The 19,127-nt window shown below is 46.3% G+C and overlaps 1 protein-coding gene across 1 annotated transcript in view; it reads left to right on the top strand.

Moving 5' to 3' along the window:
* The window catches only part of KLHL3 (kelch like family member 3), a 97,713-nt gene extending 80,980 nt beyond the window's left edge, over positions 1–16,733 (top strand). The window contains exons 9-14 of the mRNA XM_049649234.1: positions 166–363; positions 1,845–1,946; positions 5,341–5,469; positions 8,517–8,657; positions 10,888–11,031; positions 14,977–16,733. Of these exons, the coding sequence (XP_049505191.1) occupies positions 166–363; positions 1,845–1,946; positions 5,341–5,469; positions 8,517–8,657; positions 10,888–11,031; positions 14,977–15,005 (743 nt within the window). The 3' untranslated portion in view covers positions 15,006–16,733. The remainder of the gene's footprint in view (positions 1–165; positions 364–1,844; positions 1,947–5,340; positions 5,470–8,516; positions 8,658–10,887; positions 11,032–14,976) is intronic.
* Positions 16,734–19,127: the final 2,394 nt, after the last annotated feature.

The raw sequence follows: 19,127 nt of genomic DNA, 5'->3' as shown, positions 1-19,127 counted from the left end.
ATAGAAATCCAGTGAGTCCCTCAATGACTTCCTATTCTGTAAAGTTGGAGATCACTTTCTGTGGAGAATTATTCATGTGACTGCCTGGCCCCCGCACTGTCACTCATCAGCACGAGTGATCAGCTGCCTGAGATGACCTCGATGCCTTGGTTTCCTGTGCCTCAGGTGTGGTGTTCATGGCTGGTCACGTGTATGCTGTGGGTGGATTTAACGGCTCACTGCGCGTGCGGACGGTGGATGTGTATGATGGTGTGAAGGACCAGTGGACGTCCATCGCCAGCATGCAGGAGCGCCGGAGCACTCTGGGTGCAGCCGTGCTCAATGACCTGCTCTACGCCGTGGGGGGCTTTGATGGAAGCACTGGTAGGTCTGGGATGTGGTCCCCACTCCTCCTAGACTGGGACATGCCCTCAGTGCAACCCTGGTTTGCTCAGCCAGTTCTTGGGTCAGCCTTCTGTTCATCCACAGCTACCTCAACAGCATACTCCTTCTTCATCTCCTACCTTGTTTGCCAGAGCCAGTCCTTTCTACACATGGAATATGTAACTGTCCACATGGGTGGTATCATTTCCAGGATTCTAGGAAGGCTCCTGCACTCAAATGAGTCCCTTTTCTCCTTTCTGTTGTTTGGGAACCCATTTTTGTAAAAAGATGAGACTTAGAAAGAGAGCATGCTCAGCTGGAGGGCATCTCAGGACTGTCAGAGCCCTCTTCTGGATGGACACGGAAGCCGTGGAAGAGACCTGGCTCAGGCCGTGCAGTCTTTATACATTGTCCTTTCTACTGCCCCACGAAGCTTTGTCAGACTGTGCCACCACAGGTGCGTTCCATTGCTCCTGGCTTCTGTGTCGCTTCAGAGCTCAAATCAGAAACTACTAGTAGACATGAACTTGGAGAGATTATCTCACCTTTCCTGTACCTCCAGGTGGATGTCTCTATAGACAGTAACTCTGTTAACACTGAAATGCCCCCAGGGATGTGAAAAACAATATTTTTTACTTCTCTGAATTTTCATTTGTGTCCTTACCAATTGGTAACCTTTCCAATTCTTCTCTTTGCCTCTCTCATAATATTTTAGGGTCTATAGCCCCTTGAGAGGCTGCCTCTAGTGGGTAGGATCTGAGAATAAAGACAAAAAAAGAGAGTGGGGCATTGTTTCTTCTAGAAATTGCTTTTGGCTGTGAGTAGAAAAACCTCGCTAAACTGTGGCTTAAACAAATGAGAGATCTTGTTTTACCCATGAAGGAAGACATCCCGGAGTTGGCAGTTGCTAACTTCATCTACTTGCTCAAGAATATTGGGGCCAAGTTCTTTAAACATCTCTTGGCTGTACCCTCCTGATCATAAGATGGCTGTGACAGCTCCAGCCGGCACATTTGTGTTCCAGGTAGCATCAAGCAGGTTGGTGTAGAAAAACAAAGGCTATTTCAGAAATGCCCATCAGACTTCTTCTTAGGCCTTCTTGACTGAGTCACCCCTAATGGTTGTGGGACGCTAAGTTCTCAGCTTTCTAGCTTCTTAGGTAGAGGAAGAAAAGAGAAAACATGTTCAAGTGAGGCAACCTCAGGTTTTTTACTCCATTCAGTAGGTGTAATGATTTACATTTGCAGGGCAGTTCTGTTGTATCCCCATGTCCGCTTGTGACCCACCATGAGTCAGGCCTTTGTGGTCTTCTCAGGTAGACACACTGAGGACATGCATCAGGGAGGCGCCCCAGGCTGCATGGCAAGGTAGAGGTGGTACTCAGCCATATCCCCAGGTTTCTGACCCTTCCCCCGCGTCACACCAGATGACGCCTCACCTCTCCTCATGAGTAAAAATCTTACAAGTCTCTGGTCTCCCAGGCCTAGCATCGGTGGAAGCCTATAGCTACAAGACCAACGAGTGGTTCTTCGTGGCCCCAATGAACACACGGCGGAGCAGCGTGGGTGTGGGTGTCGTGGAGGGTAAGGAATACCAGTGGGCGGCGGCCTGTCCCTGCCCCAGCCCACAGGTCTTGTCCCAGCACCCTGGCTCTATTCCTCCCATCACTGCTCTGAGTCAGGTTCAGGGATCCTGATGGAACAGATGAAGAAAGTTAAGGTGCAGATGGGTGCAGCTATTGGCTCATGCTAGCAGGTGGCCAGGTATATTGGGGGGAGTAAGTGGAGCCTAAGGGGAGACACCAGCCTGTTGCTTTGGCTACTTATCAACAGTTGTGTTATAGGTTGAGGAATCTAGAGTCAACATAGAATGTAGGAGTATAATGTGGTGGGGTGAGGGTTCATTTTATTTAATTAGTTTGGTCCTCCTATTTATATGTTGAATATTAACACATTAACAGAGCCTCGAGTGAGGTGGGCATGTTTTCCCAGGTCTGATTACTGTCACTGCAGGACAGGTTGGTGGCAGAGTCCTGCTCAAGTCAGGAAAGGTGTGTGGGGTAAGGCAGGTGAGAGTAGTGAGATATGGGGCCCAGTTAGGGCTCTGTAGTTTATAAATGGCTCTTTTATATATAAATTTTGTTCCCAAAATCCTTTTGGAGGAGATAGACAGAGCTTAGATTTTCTCCATTCTCCACATGGGGAAATGAAGTGCCAGAGGGGCAAGTGATATGCCCAACGTTAGTAAATAGCACAGCTGGTCCTTGAGCTTGGCTCTTCTGACTCCTAACTCCGTGCTCTTTCCATTGTGCTACACTCTTTCAGACCATTAGCAAACGCTGATAGGGATTTTATAAATATGTGTGAATTCAATGTATTAAAGCATAGAGTATTATTTGGAAAAAAAATGGTATACTTTATAGGATGACACTGATTCATTAATCTCTCCTGAAGTGGGAATATAGCTGGAATATCTATGCATTTAGACATGTACGCAGGCATTCTCTCCCTCTCTCTCCCTCTCTCTCTCTCTCTGTCTCTGTCTCTCCCTGCCGCCCTCCCCCCGTCCCCAATCTCCTATGCATCCACAAGAACACACTTACTTGCTTTAGGGAGAGTGTAATGTGCAGTGATTAGACAGACATTAGTAGAAATATTCTCTCTCACTGCATTTCTTGGTTTGTACCAGTATTGCATAAATTTTCATTTAGAAGTATATTATTCTAACGTACTAAATAAGTCATTTTGGTGAGTGCAAGGATTTTGTCCTCCTCTCAAGATAAATTGTTTCTTGCAATCTCATCCTCCTGGTGGAAACAGAAATTGATTTGTCTGCCAAATATAAGTGCTTTGTCTAGCCACCTTCCCATTTCCTCCCTTGTTCCTCAGCCAGGAATACTAAACAATAGTGTAGGGGTTAAAAATAGCAAGTCCCTGTTAATAGACTCAAGGAGAAACCTTGAGTCGGTATTTTTTCAGCTGATGCAAGGTTAGGATGGTTGATGGCAGGTTAGAGAAGTTGCCTTCATGGTCGTGATTTGAAATACTCCCCTTGACAAGGGCTTGTGTGAGCATGTTCTGTGTGTGGAGGAAGTGCTGTCTTGTAGCGTGCCTGTTGAGACAGGGGACAGCCTGGGAATTTGTTGATCTTGTTCATTCTGAATTTGAAGCTCTTTGGCTGTGGGTCACCTTGGGGCTACAGTGTGTCCTCCTCATAGCTTTGGTGAGAATGTTTCAGGAGGATCTTAAGGGGCCTCTGCTTCACCGTGGCCTTGGAGATAGGGCTATCCACATGGTCACAGTCCTCCCTGCCCTCTCTCTGTCCTCTGTCATGGCTGTCTGGTCTGAATGACACTGGGGTTGTTCTCGGGAGCTCCGCATCTCCTCCACACCTGAATGACTTAGGTTTCGGCGAGCAGAGGGCAGCTGGTGGGCAGGTTGTTGCATCTTGGCCAGCCTATGTCATGGGAGCAGCCTGGACCCTGGAAGAGTTGTTGGGTCAGGAATCTGTGTTCTGGCTTACGTAAGGGCAGAACTGGGGAGGACGTGTCCCTTTTTTCTTAGAAGGGTCCCTGGAAAGGACTCGGGCAGAAAACAAAACCAGCCTCAATGATAGAAGAATAAATAATTAAAAACATTTTTGTAAATGTTTATTTATTTTTGAGAGAGAGACAGAGTGTGGAGGAACAGAGAGAGAGGGGGACACAGAATCTGAAGCAGGCTTCAGGCTCCGAGCTGTTAGCGCAGAGCCCCGTGTGGGGCTCAAACTCACAAACCGCGAGATCATGACCTGAGCTGAAGTCACACGCTTAACCGACTGAGCCAACCAGGCGCCCCAGTAATTTTATATTTGATATGACAGCAGTTTGAGCTTCTTTCTAATTAAAAAAAAATGGCACACTTCCAAATAGTAGTTTTATTTTTGGTATTTCTCCCTCAGGAAAGCACATAATGACAAAAAAAAAAAAAAAAGCACCTCATTTGGTTAGTAACTCTATTAAGTGGATTTGCATTTGGCAGTGTTTATTTAGTCTACAGTTAGTGTTTGAGATCCTTATTATAACTCCGTTACTCCCCATAGGTCTGAGGCCTAGGCCTAGGTGAGGTAGGACTGCCCCTACCACACACACACACACACACACACACACACACACACGGGGGCGGGGAGGGGGGAGAGTGAGAGAGAGAGAGAGAGAGAGAGAAGAGAGAAGGGAGGGAGGGAGGAAGAGAAAGAAGAGACCCTTCATGTTTGAATCTCTGTTCTAGGAGAGCTGAAATGCTGATTTCCTGCCCCTCGTCCAACCTCATATGTCCATCCCCAGGCAGAAATGATGCCTTTAGATAACAACTTACGGTATTTTTATTTATGCGTAATGGTGTTTCAGGGATCTTGCGCATGGCTTAAAGATCACAAGGGAGCCTATTGATGAATTCCAGCCACCCCAGCCCAGAGTGCACACACTGTGCTGCGTCCACATGTTCCATTTGCTGGAATTGTGGATGGAGCACACGAAGTATGGTAAAGTCACGGTTTGGGTTCTCACTGAAGAATATCTTCTCATATTTGTTTTGTCTGCTGTTGTAAGCCATTAGCCAAAAGTCAATCTGCCTGCCTGTAGCTGGGCCCCACTAGCTTTTTATTTCTTGGGTGCCTTATTCTGGAGAAGATCTAATATAGTTCACTAGCAAGAATATGCTGAGCCACAGTGGTGCCAGGCCATAGCTTTGCATTGGGTATTTAGGGTGCTTATTTAGAAAGATGCTCTGAACTGCATTAAGGAGCCTCATGGCTTAAGAGGAAGTAGAAGGCATAATTGTGAAGAATGCATAGTCTGGTTTGTGGTCCCTCTGGAGGAAAGGGGCCCTGAACTCTCATGGCGATGAAGGTGCCCCAGTGGGTTAACGATGGAGTTTCAGCCAAGCTCCAGTTCTGTGCCACTGTCCCTGCCACCACCCTCAACCACTTTGTCTGTTCCAGGGAAGCTGTATGCTGTCGGGGGTTATGATGGGGCTTCCCGCCAGTGCCTGAGTACTGTGGAGCAGTACAACCCAGCAACCAATGAATGGACCTATGTGGCAGACATGAGCACCCGCCGCAGTGGCGCAGGTACGAGGAGCCTCAGGGCGCAGGCTATGTCTGATCCACTCCCAGGTGGGTCCGGAGACCAACAGTTGAACATTCTTCCTTACTTCACCTTCCCATTCTTTGCTTTTAACGTCTGTATTCCCACTGGCACCTTTCCAGCTCGACACAAGCACTTACATGTTAACCTCTCGCAGGGAATATTCTCTTCAGCATCATCCCTTCCATCTCTGTGGAAGTAACTGCATCCCTGAAAAGTGAAGGCTTGCTGCATGCCAGGTGCTGTCCTAATAAGCACCTTCAATTTATTTAGTCCTCACCACTGCCCCTAAAAGGTAGACACAACATAAATTCCACTTAACAGAAAGTTGACCGGGGGTGAGTAATTTGCTCAAGGTCGTATAACTGGTAGAGTCAGGATTTCTACTCCTTTCACCCGTTTGGCCCTCCCCCTGGCAACTATCAATCTGTTCTCTGTATTGTGGGCTTTGATTTTTTTTTTTAAGACTCTACATATAAGTGGACATCATATGTCATTTGTGTTTCTCTGTCTTCTTTTACTTAGCATAATGTCCTCAAGGTCTTTTTTGTGTGTGCATTTGTTTTCTTTATTGTATTTTTAAGACTGAATTGTGTTCTCACTTTACAGTTCCAAACACATGACTACTTGCTCAGCATTCCTTAATGCTATTTTAATATTATTCAAAAACTTTTGTGTGCTCACTAGTTAGAAAACAAAAAGGTGTATGGTCCCATTTAAGAAGCATTTGTATGTGGAATACTACTTTCAGTGAGATTGTGTTTGCTGATTCTGACCAGTTGGCCCTCCTTGAACATGGAGCAAATGCCTGGAAGTCAGGAGGCCTATGCTTTAGTGTTGAGTCTGCTAGAACTTGCCATGTGACTTTGAGCAAGTCCCTTCCCCCTTTCTGGCTTCTGATTCCTCAGATGTGAAATGAGTGGGCTGCAGTAGATGTTCCCCAGGGGCCAGTTCAATGCACATATATCATGGTTCCTCTCCCTTCCTAGAGCTCTTTTAGTAATTTTGGTTTAGAGAGTCTTGGTAGAGTCTTGTTTGTACTTCCTAGGAATCTTCTGTGACTTTAAGCGTGAGAGCAAGTTCAAAGCTCAAGGACGTAGGGACAGCTGAGGAGGAGTGGAACGGCACCGAGACATGGGGCTGCTTCTAGGAGCATCTCAAGCAGCAAGTGTGGAGGGGCAGCCCCGTGTGGAGCCCCTAGCACAGACCGGCCCCATCTGCCATAGATCTGCCTCTGGAGGCAAACTGCTCTGTCTGTGCCAGGCTGCCCAGGCCTTGTTACTGTGTGGAGTTCACTGGGGCTGCTCTGGCCCTCGATGGTGGCAACTCTACTGCCTGTGGCACTGGGTGACCTCAGTTTAGGGAATGCTCCCTCTCCCAGAGGTGGACTCTTGACTCAAGTTACTGTCAGAGCCCTGGCCTCAGGCTCCCAGGTCAGCTTTTGTTATACGCTTCACATCCCTAAGATTAGGGGAAGCCTCACCTCTGGAGTTGAGAACCTGCATGGTGGGTGTTCTTTGGTGGCTGAAGAACCAGACTCTGGCCTCTGGCTACTTCTGGCCCTTTGAAGTGATGGGAGCCATGGTGGCTGTAGGTCCAGGAGACATCAGTGTGAACATTTGTGGAAGAGGCTGCAGAAGGGCAGGGGAGACCCTGAGGACCTGGAATGCTGCTTTCTTTTTCAATAGTGTGTGAGCAGTGCTCACAGATGGTGGGAGGAGGGTAAAGAGGCCATGACTGGAACCCAGGCTCTACTAGTTCTGGGAGAGGGGCAGATGAGGCTGCTTTGGAACACACTGAATTTCATTATACCCAAGTCCGTTGGATAGCCATTGTTGATACAACACCACCATCTGCTGTTAGTTTAGGGCAACTGTGAGGAACCACCAGCACAACCAGCATAATTGCTAGATGGGATTTTACATATTTTGGCATTCAAACAAGGACCTAGTACCATCAGGCACAGGGAAATAGTCTGAATAGTATAGAGTCCTTGTCCATGTGAAGTTTATATCTTAGAAATTGAGTCTTTGGGTCTGACACGTGGCTGCATATCCCAATCACCTGAGGTACCTTTTCTGAGTCCCAGCCAGTGTCTCTGGGAGGGAGGCCCTGGGAATCTATTATTTTCAAAATCTCTCCACCTGATTGTGATGCAGCCTGTCGTGGAGTGAGGTAGCCCGTGTGCCATGTTGCTTTGCAAATGGGAGAACTGAGGCCTGGAAAGGGGAAGTTTCACCCGGCAGCAAGTTAGAGACACACGTCCAGACCTATGTGTCCCGGACACCAGGTCTGTTGCTGTTTCCACTCCCCTTCCTTCTGTGACCTGCACTGAAGGATTTTAAAAGATGACACTGAATCCTGTACACGATGCCATGCTAGAAGCAAGCTCGGGCCTATCAACATCGGGAGTGATGTAATGTCCCTCTACAAGCTAAGAGGAGAATGTGTGGCAGAAAGGATGGGTTCTGCTTTGGGGCATGCAAGGAGGTCTGCGCAGTAATGATGGCAGTGCACCTGCTACGCGGCTAGTTGCCAGGTTTAACTCCTCTTACTCAACTCGTATAATTGAAGGCTGAGGAATACGAGTAGGAAGACTTGGCAACACAGACAACAGGAGGACAAATGTAATTTTACCGTCTGGAGATAACATCTTCTAATGTTTTGGAGGATTTCTTTCAGTCTTTTTTTTTTTTTTTTTTTTTTACTTTATTTCTTTGCATAGGAACCCTCTCTCCCCATTTTATACATACATGGTCACATACATGTTACATATGTATATTTATGTTTCTCTAAATAGATACAGGGTCATTTTTGCTTTGTATTTAGGGAATTCTCAGATTAACAGTTGTAGGAGGCAGGCGGGGTGTCATATTTGTTCTACGGATGAGGACACTGAGGTCAAGGGGAACAGAGCAGGACTCCTCATGTCACCCTGCTGGTGACGGTTGCCCAGGACTGGACGCCAGGCCTCCTGGTTTCTGGTCGCGGTAGCCAGCTTGAGGCTGGGACACTGTACTCTGCCTTTCAGGGGTCGGGGTCCTCAGTGGACAGCTGTATGCCACAGGCGGGCATGACGGGCCCCTGGTGAGGAAAAGTGTTGAAGTTTACGATCCTGGAACAAACACCTGGAAGCAGGTGGCGGACATGAACATGTGCAGGCGCAACGCAGGTAATATGACCGCTCTTTCCTTCTGTCCTTGCGGGGTTTGGGAGTGAACACTAACTCCAAAAGAAAAGCAGAAGGGAGAGACTCCCAGAACCTGGGCCCAAGCTTGTACCTCACACAGGAGTATCCCTTTGCCAGCTAGGCTCTGGGCTGGGAGAGGGGAGAGCCAGGGACCACAAAAGCTAGCCACAGGGTCCCCTATGTAGACGCAGGGGGTTCTTTCTCTTCCAACAAAGGGTGATGACTTTGTGCACACATGGACACAGACCCAGAAAAGCCCTCCAATTACCGTCAAAGCCCCCTGTCCAATGGCTCTGTTGGGTAGCTAAGCACAAGGCTGTGTGGACATGGTCAGGCAATGATGCTTGCTTCTGTCTTTTCTTTGCCACTACCTGGTTCTGAGAACCCCTCACTTCCCACCTGAAACCCATCTCCTTCCTTTTAGGGGTAACCAGTCCCCTTATTCATTCTTTGGTGGGAATACTTCCCATTTTCCTTGCTTTGTGCTTCTGTCTCTCTGTCCCTTCCCCTTTTCTTTCCTGTGGGAATGATTTATCTTGGAGGGTTTAGATTTTTATTCCGGGAGCCTGACATCCCTATTAAACTATTTCCTTTGACAACTTTGTCTTCTGGCTCGGGTCCTTTGTCATTATATCTTACTTTATCCTCTTTACTCTATGAAAGTGTTGACTTAGCTTAGCTTCCCAGGCTGGAAAGACAACTAGGTGACTTTCTGGCAGATTTATTTCCTTTATATCAAGTTACCAGTTTGCTAAATTCATTTGTAGCTCACATGTTGAAAGTGTAAACAGAGGAGAGTTATTAATTTGCCCATTGCCTAAGCCCGCCATGATGTAACTTGGCACTTGGCCTTAAACCACATGAGCGAGAGATTATAGACACTCGAGGGATTACCTAACACAGCTAGTGTGTCTTGAGTCCAAAAATAGATGTGTGTATATGTACACATTTACATACAGATATTTCTGTTTTTTAATAGCAAAAGTGGAATCACACTGTGATGCTATTTTATAACCTCCTTTTCCAATCCACTTTAAAATCTTCCATGAATAACTTATTATAACATGAAGTATATTTACATGATATTTTAAATGGCTATATCATAATTTGAATAACTAATCTACTGTTGGACATTTATTTCCATCTTTTCTATCAGTAACACTTTTGTTACTACAAATGGTCCTTTGGCTAATCAGTGCACACATCTAAAATTATTTCTTTAGAATAAAAGTCTAGAAGTAAAATTTTTGAGCCTGAGTGAGCATACGTGCTTTCACCACCATCCGGGAAAGTGGTACATTTTATCTTCTCACCAGTGTTTGAGATATATCTTCATCAATACTTATAATTACAACTTTTTGAACATCACCAACCCCTTAGTCTCATTTTGAAAAAAGACATGTATGTTGGACTGTGGCCTCTTAATTAAAACAAATTTTTTTAAATATTTATTTTTGAGAGAGAGAGATACAGAGCATGAGCAGGGGAGGGGCAGAGAGAGAGAGGGAGACAAAAGAATCCGAAGCAGACTCCAGGCTCCAAGCTTTCAGCGTAGAGCCTGACAATGGGCTCGAACTCCCAAACTGCGAGATTATGACCTGAGCCGAAGTTGGACACTTAACTGACTGAGCTCTTGATGAGCAAAATAACAGTTTCCTACCCTTGAGTCCCTGCTGCATGAGACCTTGCCCTCAAACCAGCCCTCGGTGAGATCAGAGCCGGAGGGATGCCTGGTCCCTGGGAGCTTTGTGTGGATTTAGACTTAAGTAGTGCAAAGGCATCACAGATGTAACCATAGCCACACAAGAGGGATCTAACAGCATTTATCAGGGAAAACTTAGAAGCAGAGCAGTAGTACTGTGGGTGAGGTTCCCTTAGTCTGGGCATGAGAGGTCTGCATGCACCAGTAGGCAATGCTCCAATAGAGAGGGGCCCATCCTGGTAAGCTCTAAGTACTGATAGGGTCAGGGGCCAGGAACTGTCCATGGAACATGTAGCAGTGATTCCCCCTTTTTAGAAAGGGGGATCCTCGGAGCCCAGTGGCTGTTGTCAGCATGTCCTTCGGTTCAGCACAATGAGACCGAAGAACTAGCTCCTGGAGCTACCTTGAAGGGGAGGAGGAGCACCTCCAGGGCCATCCAGATCTGTCTCCCATCCATTCCCATCACTGGTGACTCCTGCCGTAATGTCTCCTCTGACCTCTGGTTCACAGGGGTGTGTGCAGTGAATGGGCTCCTGTATGTGGTTGGAGGGGATGATGGATCCTGCAATTTGGCTTCGGTGGAGTACTACAACCCTGTCACCGACAAATGGACGCTGCTGCCAACCAACATGAGCACGGGGCGGAGCTACGCAGGTCAGTGCGCTTCACTCCGACTCCACCCTCACCTCACCCCACCCCTGCGCAGAGGGTGTGGGGTGGGGGTGGAGGTGAGTTTGCTGAACTTGGGACTAAGTGCCTTCTCCAGAGAGGGCAGATAATTGTCACATGTCACCTACCACTCTTCCATTCTGTGCCCATGACACATACCCATAATTAGCACTGTTTTCCCCCAGCGAACCTGAAGGTAGCCCCAGAATTCTCTTTGACACCTGTGTTCCAGGGAGCCGCTTCCAACTACTCTGATTTGTCATAAGAGGTTTTAGAATTTCATTGCCATTTCTAGGCTCCTAGATAGAGTAAGATACAGTTCTTGCCTCACACAAGTTTAATTGGAAAGATGAGGTCTGTCTACATGAAATAGGACATACAAGGTGATGTCCACATAACTTCTAAATGGAATGTGCTCTGCTGTACATATTTTAGGACACGACAGGTGACAACTTCCTGGAGGAAATGGGGCATGATTAAACTTTGGGGGGGGGGCTCCCATCATACAGCTCGCTGCCCTTTGCCAGGTGCTCCCTCCCTGTGCCACAGGGCAATGTGTTTGGTACAGCGTGTACATTTGCTGTCATCTTTTCAAGAACCTTCTGGATGAATGGGACTGTATCTTTCCATTTTATAGATGATGAAATTGAGGTTTGGAGAGTCTTAAGGAACCTGCCCAAGACCACATGGTTTTAAAAAAAAATGGCGAAGTCAGAATTCAGACTCCAGTCTGACTCCTGAGCCCGTGTCCTTTGTACTACCCCAGCTGAGGGGTAGAAACTATTCTGGGCATGAGGCTGGATGGAGGAATAGGAATGAAGCCAATGTAGAGGCTCATTCCTGGGGAGTGTGTGATGGGTTTGGTGAGGCCTGGGAGGTCGGACCACAGTGCGTGCTGCTGATGGCAGGGGCATGTAGCCCTGCTCCTTGTATCTCGTCTTCCAGGAAGTGGAATAGTTAGGGCTAACAGTTATTTACTGAGCACAGACAAACATGCCAGGCATTACCCTACGTATTCTACAACCACTGTCTCCTTTAGTCTACCCCACGACTCCAACAGCATTCTTATTCCCTTTTTATATTAGAAGGTCAATCACTCTGTCTTGTTTGGATTTCTGTGCAGAGGAAGATTGTACCATGCAGGCTTAAAGGGGCTCCTATCACATTTTGTCAAGACAGGTCCTCAATTGCAGCAAACTTAATTTATTTTTTTTCCTCGTGTAGGATTTTTCTCAACTAAATATAAAAGATGCTAGAGGTATTTTGGTCTTAGAGTGAGTGATTCTTTTCTCAAGATTAATTATTAAAACAGTACTTTCATTTTCTTTTCAAAGCTGTAGTGGCAAGACCAGGGCATTTTCGAGTACGAGGCAGCGAGGCCAGTGAGGGACCCTCCCTTGGCTCTTATTGGGCCTTAATGAGAGGAGAAGGTTTAGGTATAAGTGTTTAGAATTTCATATATGTGCTGAATATTTCATGTCCACTCCTTTATTGTCTGTCCACTCTAGAAGCAGGTGAGAAGGATACAAGCAAACGTGCAATTTGTGTTAAAGTCCATTGACTGAGTGAATCCATTTTTTTTAAGAATCTAAAGAAATGGTCTGAAATGCAGAGATTTATGGATAGTTATTGTTTGGAGTATTATTTATGATAGCAGAGGGCAGAGAGCTACTTAGTGTCTGCCATCAGGGAAGTAGTTAAACTGTGGAATATTTTTACAGTGGAAGTGTTCTTAATGTCATAAGAACATGTTTGTGACAGGCTGTTAGGTTAAAAAGGGAGAATGCACAAGGTATGTACCACTTGAGCTCACTCAGGTAGTCCTGGGGTCACGGACGTTTGAAGAGCTACCACCTAAAAAAATGGATATTGGAATCAGATCTGAATTTGAGTTCCAATTCTGCTACTTGCCCTGGAGACTCTGGGGTGGGTAATCGGTCTGAGTGAACCTATTGTATTCTCATTTGTAAAATGAGAATAAAATCGTACCACATCTCTTACAACTTGTGTGCGGTAATACATTGAACACTTAGTACTGTGCCTTCCCTGGCACGTAGCATCCCCTTGGTAAATGATCAGGATTATTTTTAGAAGCCAGGAAATAGTCCAAAAAACATAAAGAAAATTTTTTAAATAGTGATTCTCTTTGTATGAAGGGATTAGAAAATTTCTTTTCCTTGTGTTCTTCTGCATTTTCCAAATTTCCCATAATGAGAATATTTTACTTTTATAATCAAAAGAAGTTTATATAAAAAAGCAATATAGGAAACTACTTTTTTTTAAAAAAAACGCTGCCTTATGAAAGAGATTCCTGAGGTGCATGCGAGATGTTCTCAGGGTCAGGCAGCCCATCTGGGTCTGGAGACTCTGCTGTTGCCCACCTCAGAGCTTTTCTGCCTGCACCTTTATCCAGAATTCATATGCAATGGATATCTTAGCACAATCTCACCACATGGGTATCCTGGCATTTCTTTTAGCATTGTTCTCTCAATCTCATCTGCAACCAGATTTTATAGCCATGGGAATATGTTAAAGTGAGGCTCTAGTTACACTGTACCAGTAGACCTTACCTGTAAATTAGGATTTTGTTCAGTTGCAGATACCAGAAAAACTGACAGGTTCTTGCTTAAATAAGGAAAGTGTGTTATTTGTCTTAGACAGAAAGAAGTCTAGGGCTGGCCAAGGGGCTCAGACTGTCATTGGAGAACCAGGTTTCTCCTCCCTTTTCTCTTTTGCCAGCTATACCAGTAGTTGCCGCTGCTGCCTTGGGCCCTATGTAAGCATTCTCTGAGGTGGGACAAGGGACACAGGCACAGCTGAGCACTGGCAGATGTGCATTGACAATGGTCTTGGCTGGGACTGGGTCACATGGCACTTCCTGCTGCAAGGGAGTCTGGGAAGCTGAGTGCATACGGTGCTATTCTCTGCAATAGAGGACAGCATGGAGAAGGGAAGTTGGATGAATCAAGCGACGGTATCTGCCACGTTACAGAGATTCTAGGGTCATCTGTGGATTCACAAAGTTAGCTGTGGAGGATGGTTCAACTTGGCTAAAACCATTAACACACACAGACATGTCTGTTTTTTTTTTTTTAAGTTTATTTATTTATTTTGAGAGAGATCACCTGTGAGAGTGGGGGACGGGCAGAGAGAGAGAATCCCAGGCAGGCTCCAAGCTGTCAGCAACAGAACCTGATGTGACACTTGATCCCAAGAACTGTGAGATCATGACCTGAGCCGAAATCAAGAGTTGGAAGCTTAACCGACTGAGCCCTGCTTTGAGGCGCCCCTGGAGTGTTTTTCCAAGTAGAATTTAGCCTTAGAGGGGTCTTTCAGTTGGGTGACCTTAAATAGTATGGGAGCTGAGCCTAAAGAGGTAAATGGACTTGCCTGAGGCCGGAGTGCAGCTTGAGTGGTGGCAGAGCTACAAGTGGAATTCGGTTTATCTTACTTCCATGAAGTCAGTCCAGTGTTCTTTTCACTTCATATTCAGTGTCTCCTAAAAGTAGGCACGAATCACTGTCACTTCTCTTAAAGTGATACAGATGTAGATCTGTGGAGCCGCCTCTGGGGGTCTGGTGAAGGTGCTGAGTGTTGGTCAGCTGAGTCCTGGGATCGGGAAAGGAGTTGTTATCATAGAAACTGTGTACATGTGATGATGCAGGGGCTGGGGGTGGGAGACCACTAACCTGTGGTGTTGAAGGACTGTGCTTGTGGGTTTAAGTATCTTGCTGGGAGTTGGCCATGAGAGTGGGAAAGTGCCAGCCACTGGCCGGCAGCCTGAGTCCACAGGCCCTTCCGTGTTTGGATACAAACATGCCCCTTTCCCTTGCCTGGGGCCCTTGGGATGGCTTGGACTCATGAACTCCTTGGGACTCTGAATAACTTTGGAGAAGCTAAGTTGCTAACTCTCTCTCCTCTTCATCTTAGGTGTTGCTGTGATTCACAAACCCTTGTGACCCCAACTCCCACTGCCAGGAGGTGTGGGAGGGGAGGGGTGCTGCCTGTGACTGACAACGGCAGCACCATGATGCTGGGGGGCCACTTGCTGCGAGAGTCTGCGGTGGAGCCTGAAGTGCCCTCCTCCCATGTGGCGATGTGGCAAAGTGCGTCCAGCGTGAAGGCTGGTGACCTGCCTCCTTCCTGAGCAGTGGGTTCCTGACAGCTCCAGCACCTTTGGGCTTTTTATGTGTGTTTCTATGGGAATACCTGAGAACCTGAAGTGTGTGTATATGTGCGTGTGTGTGTATGTGTGTAGACCATGGTGTTTCACTAAGTTGGGGGATGTGTGACAATCTGCTGGATTTCTTTACTACTGATCCTTCTATGCTAAAAATCAAATCACAGAAACCTCTCTTCTGGATTTGCCCCATGGGAACCCTGAGATGACTAAAGCTGCTGTCTTCTGGAGGCCAGAAATGTCCAGAAGCAACTGGTGAGAGGGGCATTGCCCTGACCATGCCCACATACTGGCCTTGACTACTGGCACTGTCTGCAAAAGAGCTGGGCATTCTTGAATCTGTACCATGCCCTCTTTGTGCTAGAACTGGGAACAGATGGGTTCCCCAGCTCCTCCCTGGGCTCTGCTCCAGGAAGCAGATGACAACTGCCTAATCCTTGGGCCACTGGTCTTTGATGTGTGGATTCAGGTTAAGGAGAGTTTGTGTCTCTTCAGCTGGGAAAACTAGCTCTTTGGAGAAGCCCTGAGTGACACTGGAGAAAAAAAAATCTATATATACATGAAAAACAAAAACAAAACAACAAACCAAAGTGGTAAGGTAGTTCCTGCCCAGAATGGTCTGAGTGGATCCTATTGCTGAGTTTTGCTGTGATAAGACAGACCCCCATGTATACTGGTTATCTAGGCTTAATTATTCACAGCATCCCATTTTACTCTCAAAAGTGTTCTGGTTTGGAGGATAAATAAAGGGTCATCCTACCTCCAAACCCAAAGATAGTTTTGCCCCTGCTTTGGGTGGGGTCATGTGTGATTTAGGTGGACACGGATGACTTCAAAGGAGTATATATCAGCTGAGGCTGGCCCTCAGCACTTGATGGCAGTGGTCAATTGGCCAATTCTGTCCAATGTCCTCATCTTCCTTTTCTTGTGCTCTCCCCCTGTTCCAGGGCCTGTACCCTTTCTCCATCCTTCGGAATCCTCCCCTCCTTGTTTTTCCTGAGAGGGAGGAGTTGGTGGTAAATGCCCTGGATGAGTGATCTCTCTCAGGGATATTTACATTTTAAAAGAGGAGCTTGATAAGAGCTTTGATAATTCACAGGTAAAAATTAATGGCAGGACTTCAAGCATCTGGAGGGGGCAGATATTTAAGGGCATATGGAATCATTTTCATTGAAAGAAAGAAAAAGAAAAGAAAAAGAAAGGAAGGAAGGAAAGAAAAGAAAAGAAAGAAAGAAAAAGAAAGAAAGAAAAAGAAAGCAAGCAAGCCTTTCCTAAAGGAGCAAGTCGTTTATGTTGGAATTTGTGGCATCAGGAGGGAAGGCCTTGTGTCTGGAGAGTTGTGTCACACCGTGGGGGCTGGAGTTTAACCCTCCCTGATTTGGGGCCCACTTACAGGAGCCAAAGGGCTTTCTGAAACCTGATGTTAGACTTCTGATATACCTGGGCTACTTCCAAGCAGATACTGCAGGAGACTGGCTTCCCCCCAGCTCACCCCTGCAGTTAGAAAGCCACTAACCTCCCTAGCTGGTTGGCTGCTTTGTGTATTTACTGTATATTTTTTGTGCACTAAACACTCAACTTCCCTGAAGAAGAAATGTCTTCCGATGTTGAGCAGATGTTATTTCAGTGAGACATTTGGAGAGCAGCACCAAGGCATCCAGAATTTTTAGCGGCTTTGGGAAGAGGCTAAACTACCAGTAGCTTTGTTGGGCCTGGAGGAAATGTCTCTAAAGGAATCAAAACATGCCTTCAGTTGGGTGCTGTGTTCTCAGCTGGCCCTGGAGATGGCTGGTTTCAGAGCCCTGCCTGGCTCTGGCTTGGAAGCTGATGGAATGAGCATTTGTTGCAATTGTTCTTCCTCTCTGTCAGAGGAAGGTTTGGGACTTTGTTTTGGTGTGCGGTGGGGATGAGGTTGGGGGTTGGGGTCCGATATGTGCTATTCATACAGCTCCCGACTTCAGATTAAAGGTGCACTTCCCACCCATTTCCCAACACCCAGGAGCTGGACTTCCATGCTTTTGTGGGGGACATTATGTTTTTCATCTTCTCTGAGAGCTAGCCAGCCCTGTTTTCTGCTTTCGGAGTTTTGCTATTGGTTCCACCTCCCATCTCCCTTTCCGGAAGCACTGCCCCCTGCTGGTAGTACCGCTGAGGCCATGTTCATTTCATCCTCGCGTGTCCTTTCTCACGGGGACTAGAACACTGGTATGTCACCACCAAAAAGCCAGTCTGCTCTGGCTGCCCACAGATGCCATTTAAAACCTGCTGTCTCTTTATCACCAGGTACGATTCTTTCTCTAGTGGACACAACAAACTTGTTTTCAAGTCTGTGCTGGCCATGTGGTAGGCGAACCCTTCACCCCCGCATCGGGGTAGCTGCCAACTGCTTGTGAATGCAACTTTGCCGCTGGTAAATCTGAAAGCTGATCACAGTAATGAAATGGAATTGCAGCCCAAGGTTAGAAGCAGCTTAGACGCCACTTGGATACTGATTTGGACAACACGGAAGTCAGACTCTGAATTCCAAAGTTCTTTCTCCTAAGTACCTAATGGCATCTTTCTTTCTAAAAAGTTGCAGTATTATGCAAATGACAGTGACCTCATTTTCTGCTATGCAATAAGAATACTTAATTCTCTTTCATGACAAACCAGTTGCAATATCCCCCAGCATGCTTTTTGAGCTCTCTTACTTTGATATCTGTTGTGTAATGTTTGTATATTCCTGAGCCAGAACCTTTCAAAGATTGCCTTTTTATAAAATTGAAGCTAAAGCTTTCAGGCTAAAATTTTAATGTAGATATTTTTATAAGATAATTTTTTAGGATATTTGAATTGATTTTTATTATCCATGATGATGAAATGTTCTGTTCCATTAGTCATTCACTATCATAGTTCATGGCTGTAGCTATTTTCCCTTTGTTTCCCACTCTCCAAAAACTGATTTTTCAGTAGTTCTCCAGAGACGAGTCTCTTTGACTTTGAGTCCTCTTTCTCAGACCATATTCAAGGGAGAGTGCCAGAAAACTCAGTCACTAGTGTTTCTTGAATTGCTTAGGGACTAACATTTAGCCTGACTTGGCAATTAGCCATCTAGATTGCCTGTCCACTTTTTTGGAGTCGGCTCTCTCTGCAGGGGTGAGGCTGGTTGGCCCATCTCCTGGTGGCTGTCACTGCCTGGCACTAAGCTGGGCGCACTGTGGCATGGAGAAGCTCCAGAGAAAGCCCTGCCCTCCAGTACATACTCCCAAGGGTTTCCTAGGTCCAGCAATCCAGTCCTCATTCTTTTCGATCTCCTTGTTCTTCTGAAGCTTCTACCAGCTAAAGGCCTTTGTTGCTGGATGATGTCCCTTTTGGAAGTACCTTGTCTGTGAACTTTAAATGAGGGGTCACTCTTCATGATCTTTAAGAATGTGTTTAGCATATGCTTTACAGATGCTCACACTACACCTAAAACTTGTTTCTTGAGCTGTGTCTGTACTCCCAGGCTCTACTTTGTGTATTTATCTGCCATTAGCCTCATTAAAAAAATCTTTATTTTTATTATTATCGGGACAGGTGCCATTTGAATTGCCTCCATGCTCCCCATCTGCACCTTGTTGGATCAGGTTGGGAGGTTGAGCAAACTCGTATTCTAAGCTAGAGTTTTTAAGGCTTTGTTTGCCTGGAGAAGCAAGGAGGTTGGAATGTATTTTTTTTTTTTTTAAGTGTTTGCACTATTTAGAGTCCTAAGCCCCTCATGTTTAGCTGTGCTTTGTGTGCTGTGTGACCAAGCAGGTGAGCCAGCAGCACTTTGGACATTTGGGAATGGAAGAGACTTCTTCCATAGTGGATAATCACAACCTCGTAGCCCCTGCACAGCCTTTGTCATGGGGCTGAGTGACGTGTGGGTGTGGCATCAACC

The sequence above is a fragment of the Panthera uncia genome (assembly GCF_023721935.1).
Source record: "Panthera uncia isolate 11264 chromosome A1 unlocalized genomic scaffold, Puncia_PCG_1.0 HiC_scaffold_17, whole genome shotgun sequence".
Classification (NCBI taxonomy): Eukaryota; Metazoa; Chordata; class Mammalia; order Carnivora; family Felidae; genus Panthera; species Panthera uncia.
Note: the sequence above shows the minus strand (reverse complement) of the source record. Positions and strands in the feature narration are given on the sequence as shown.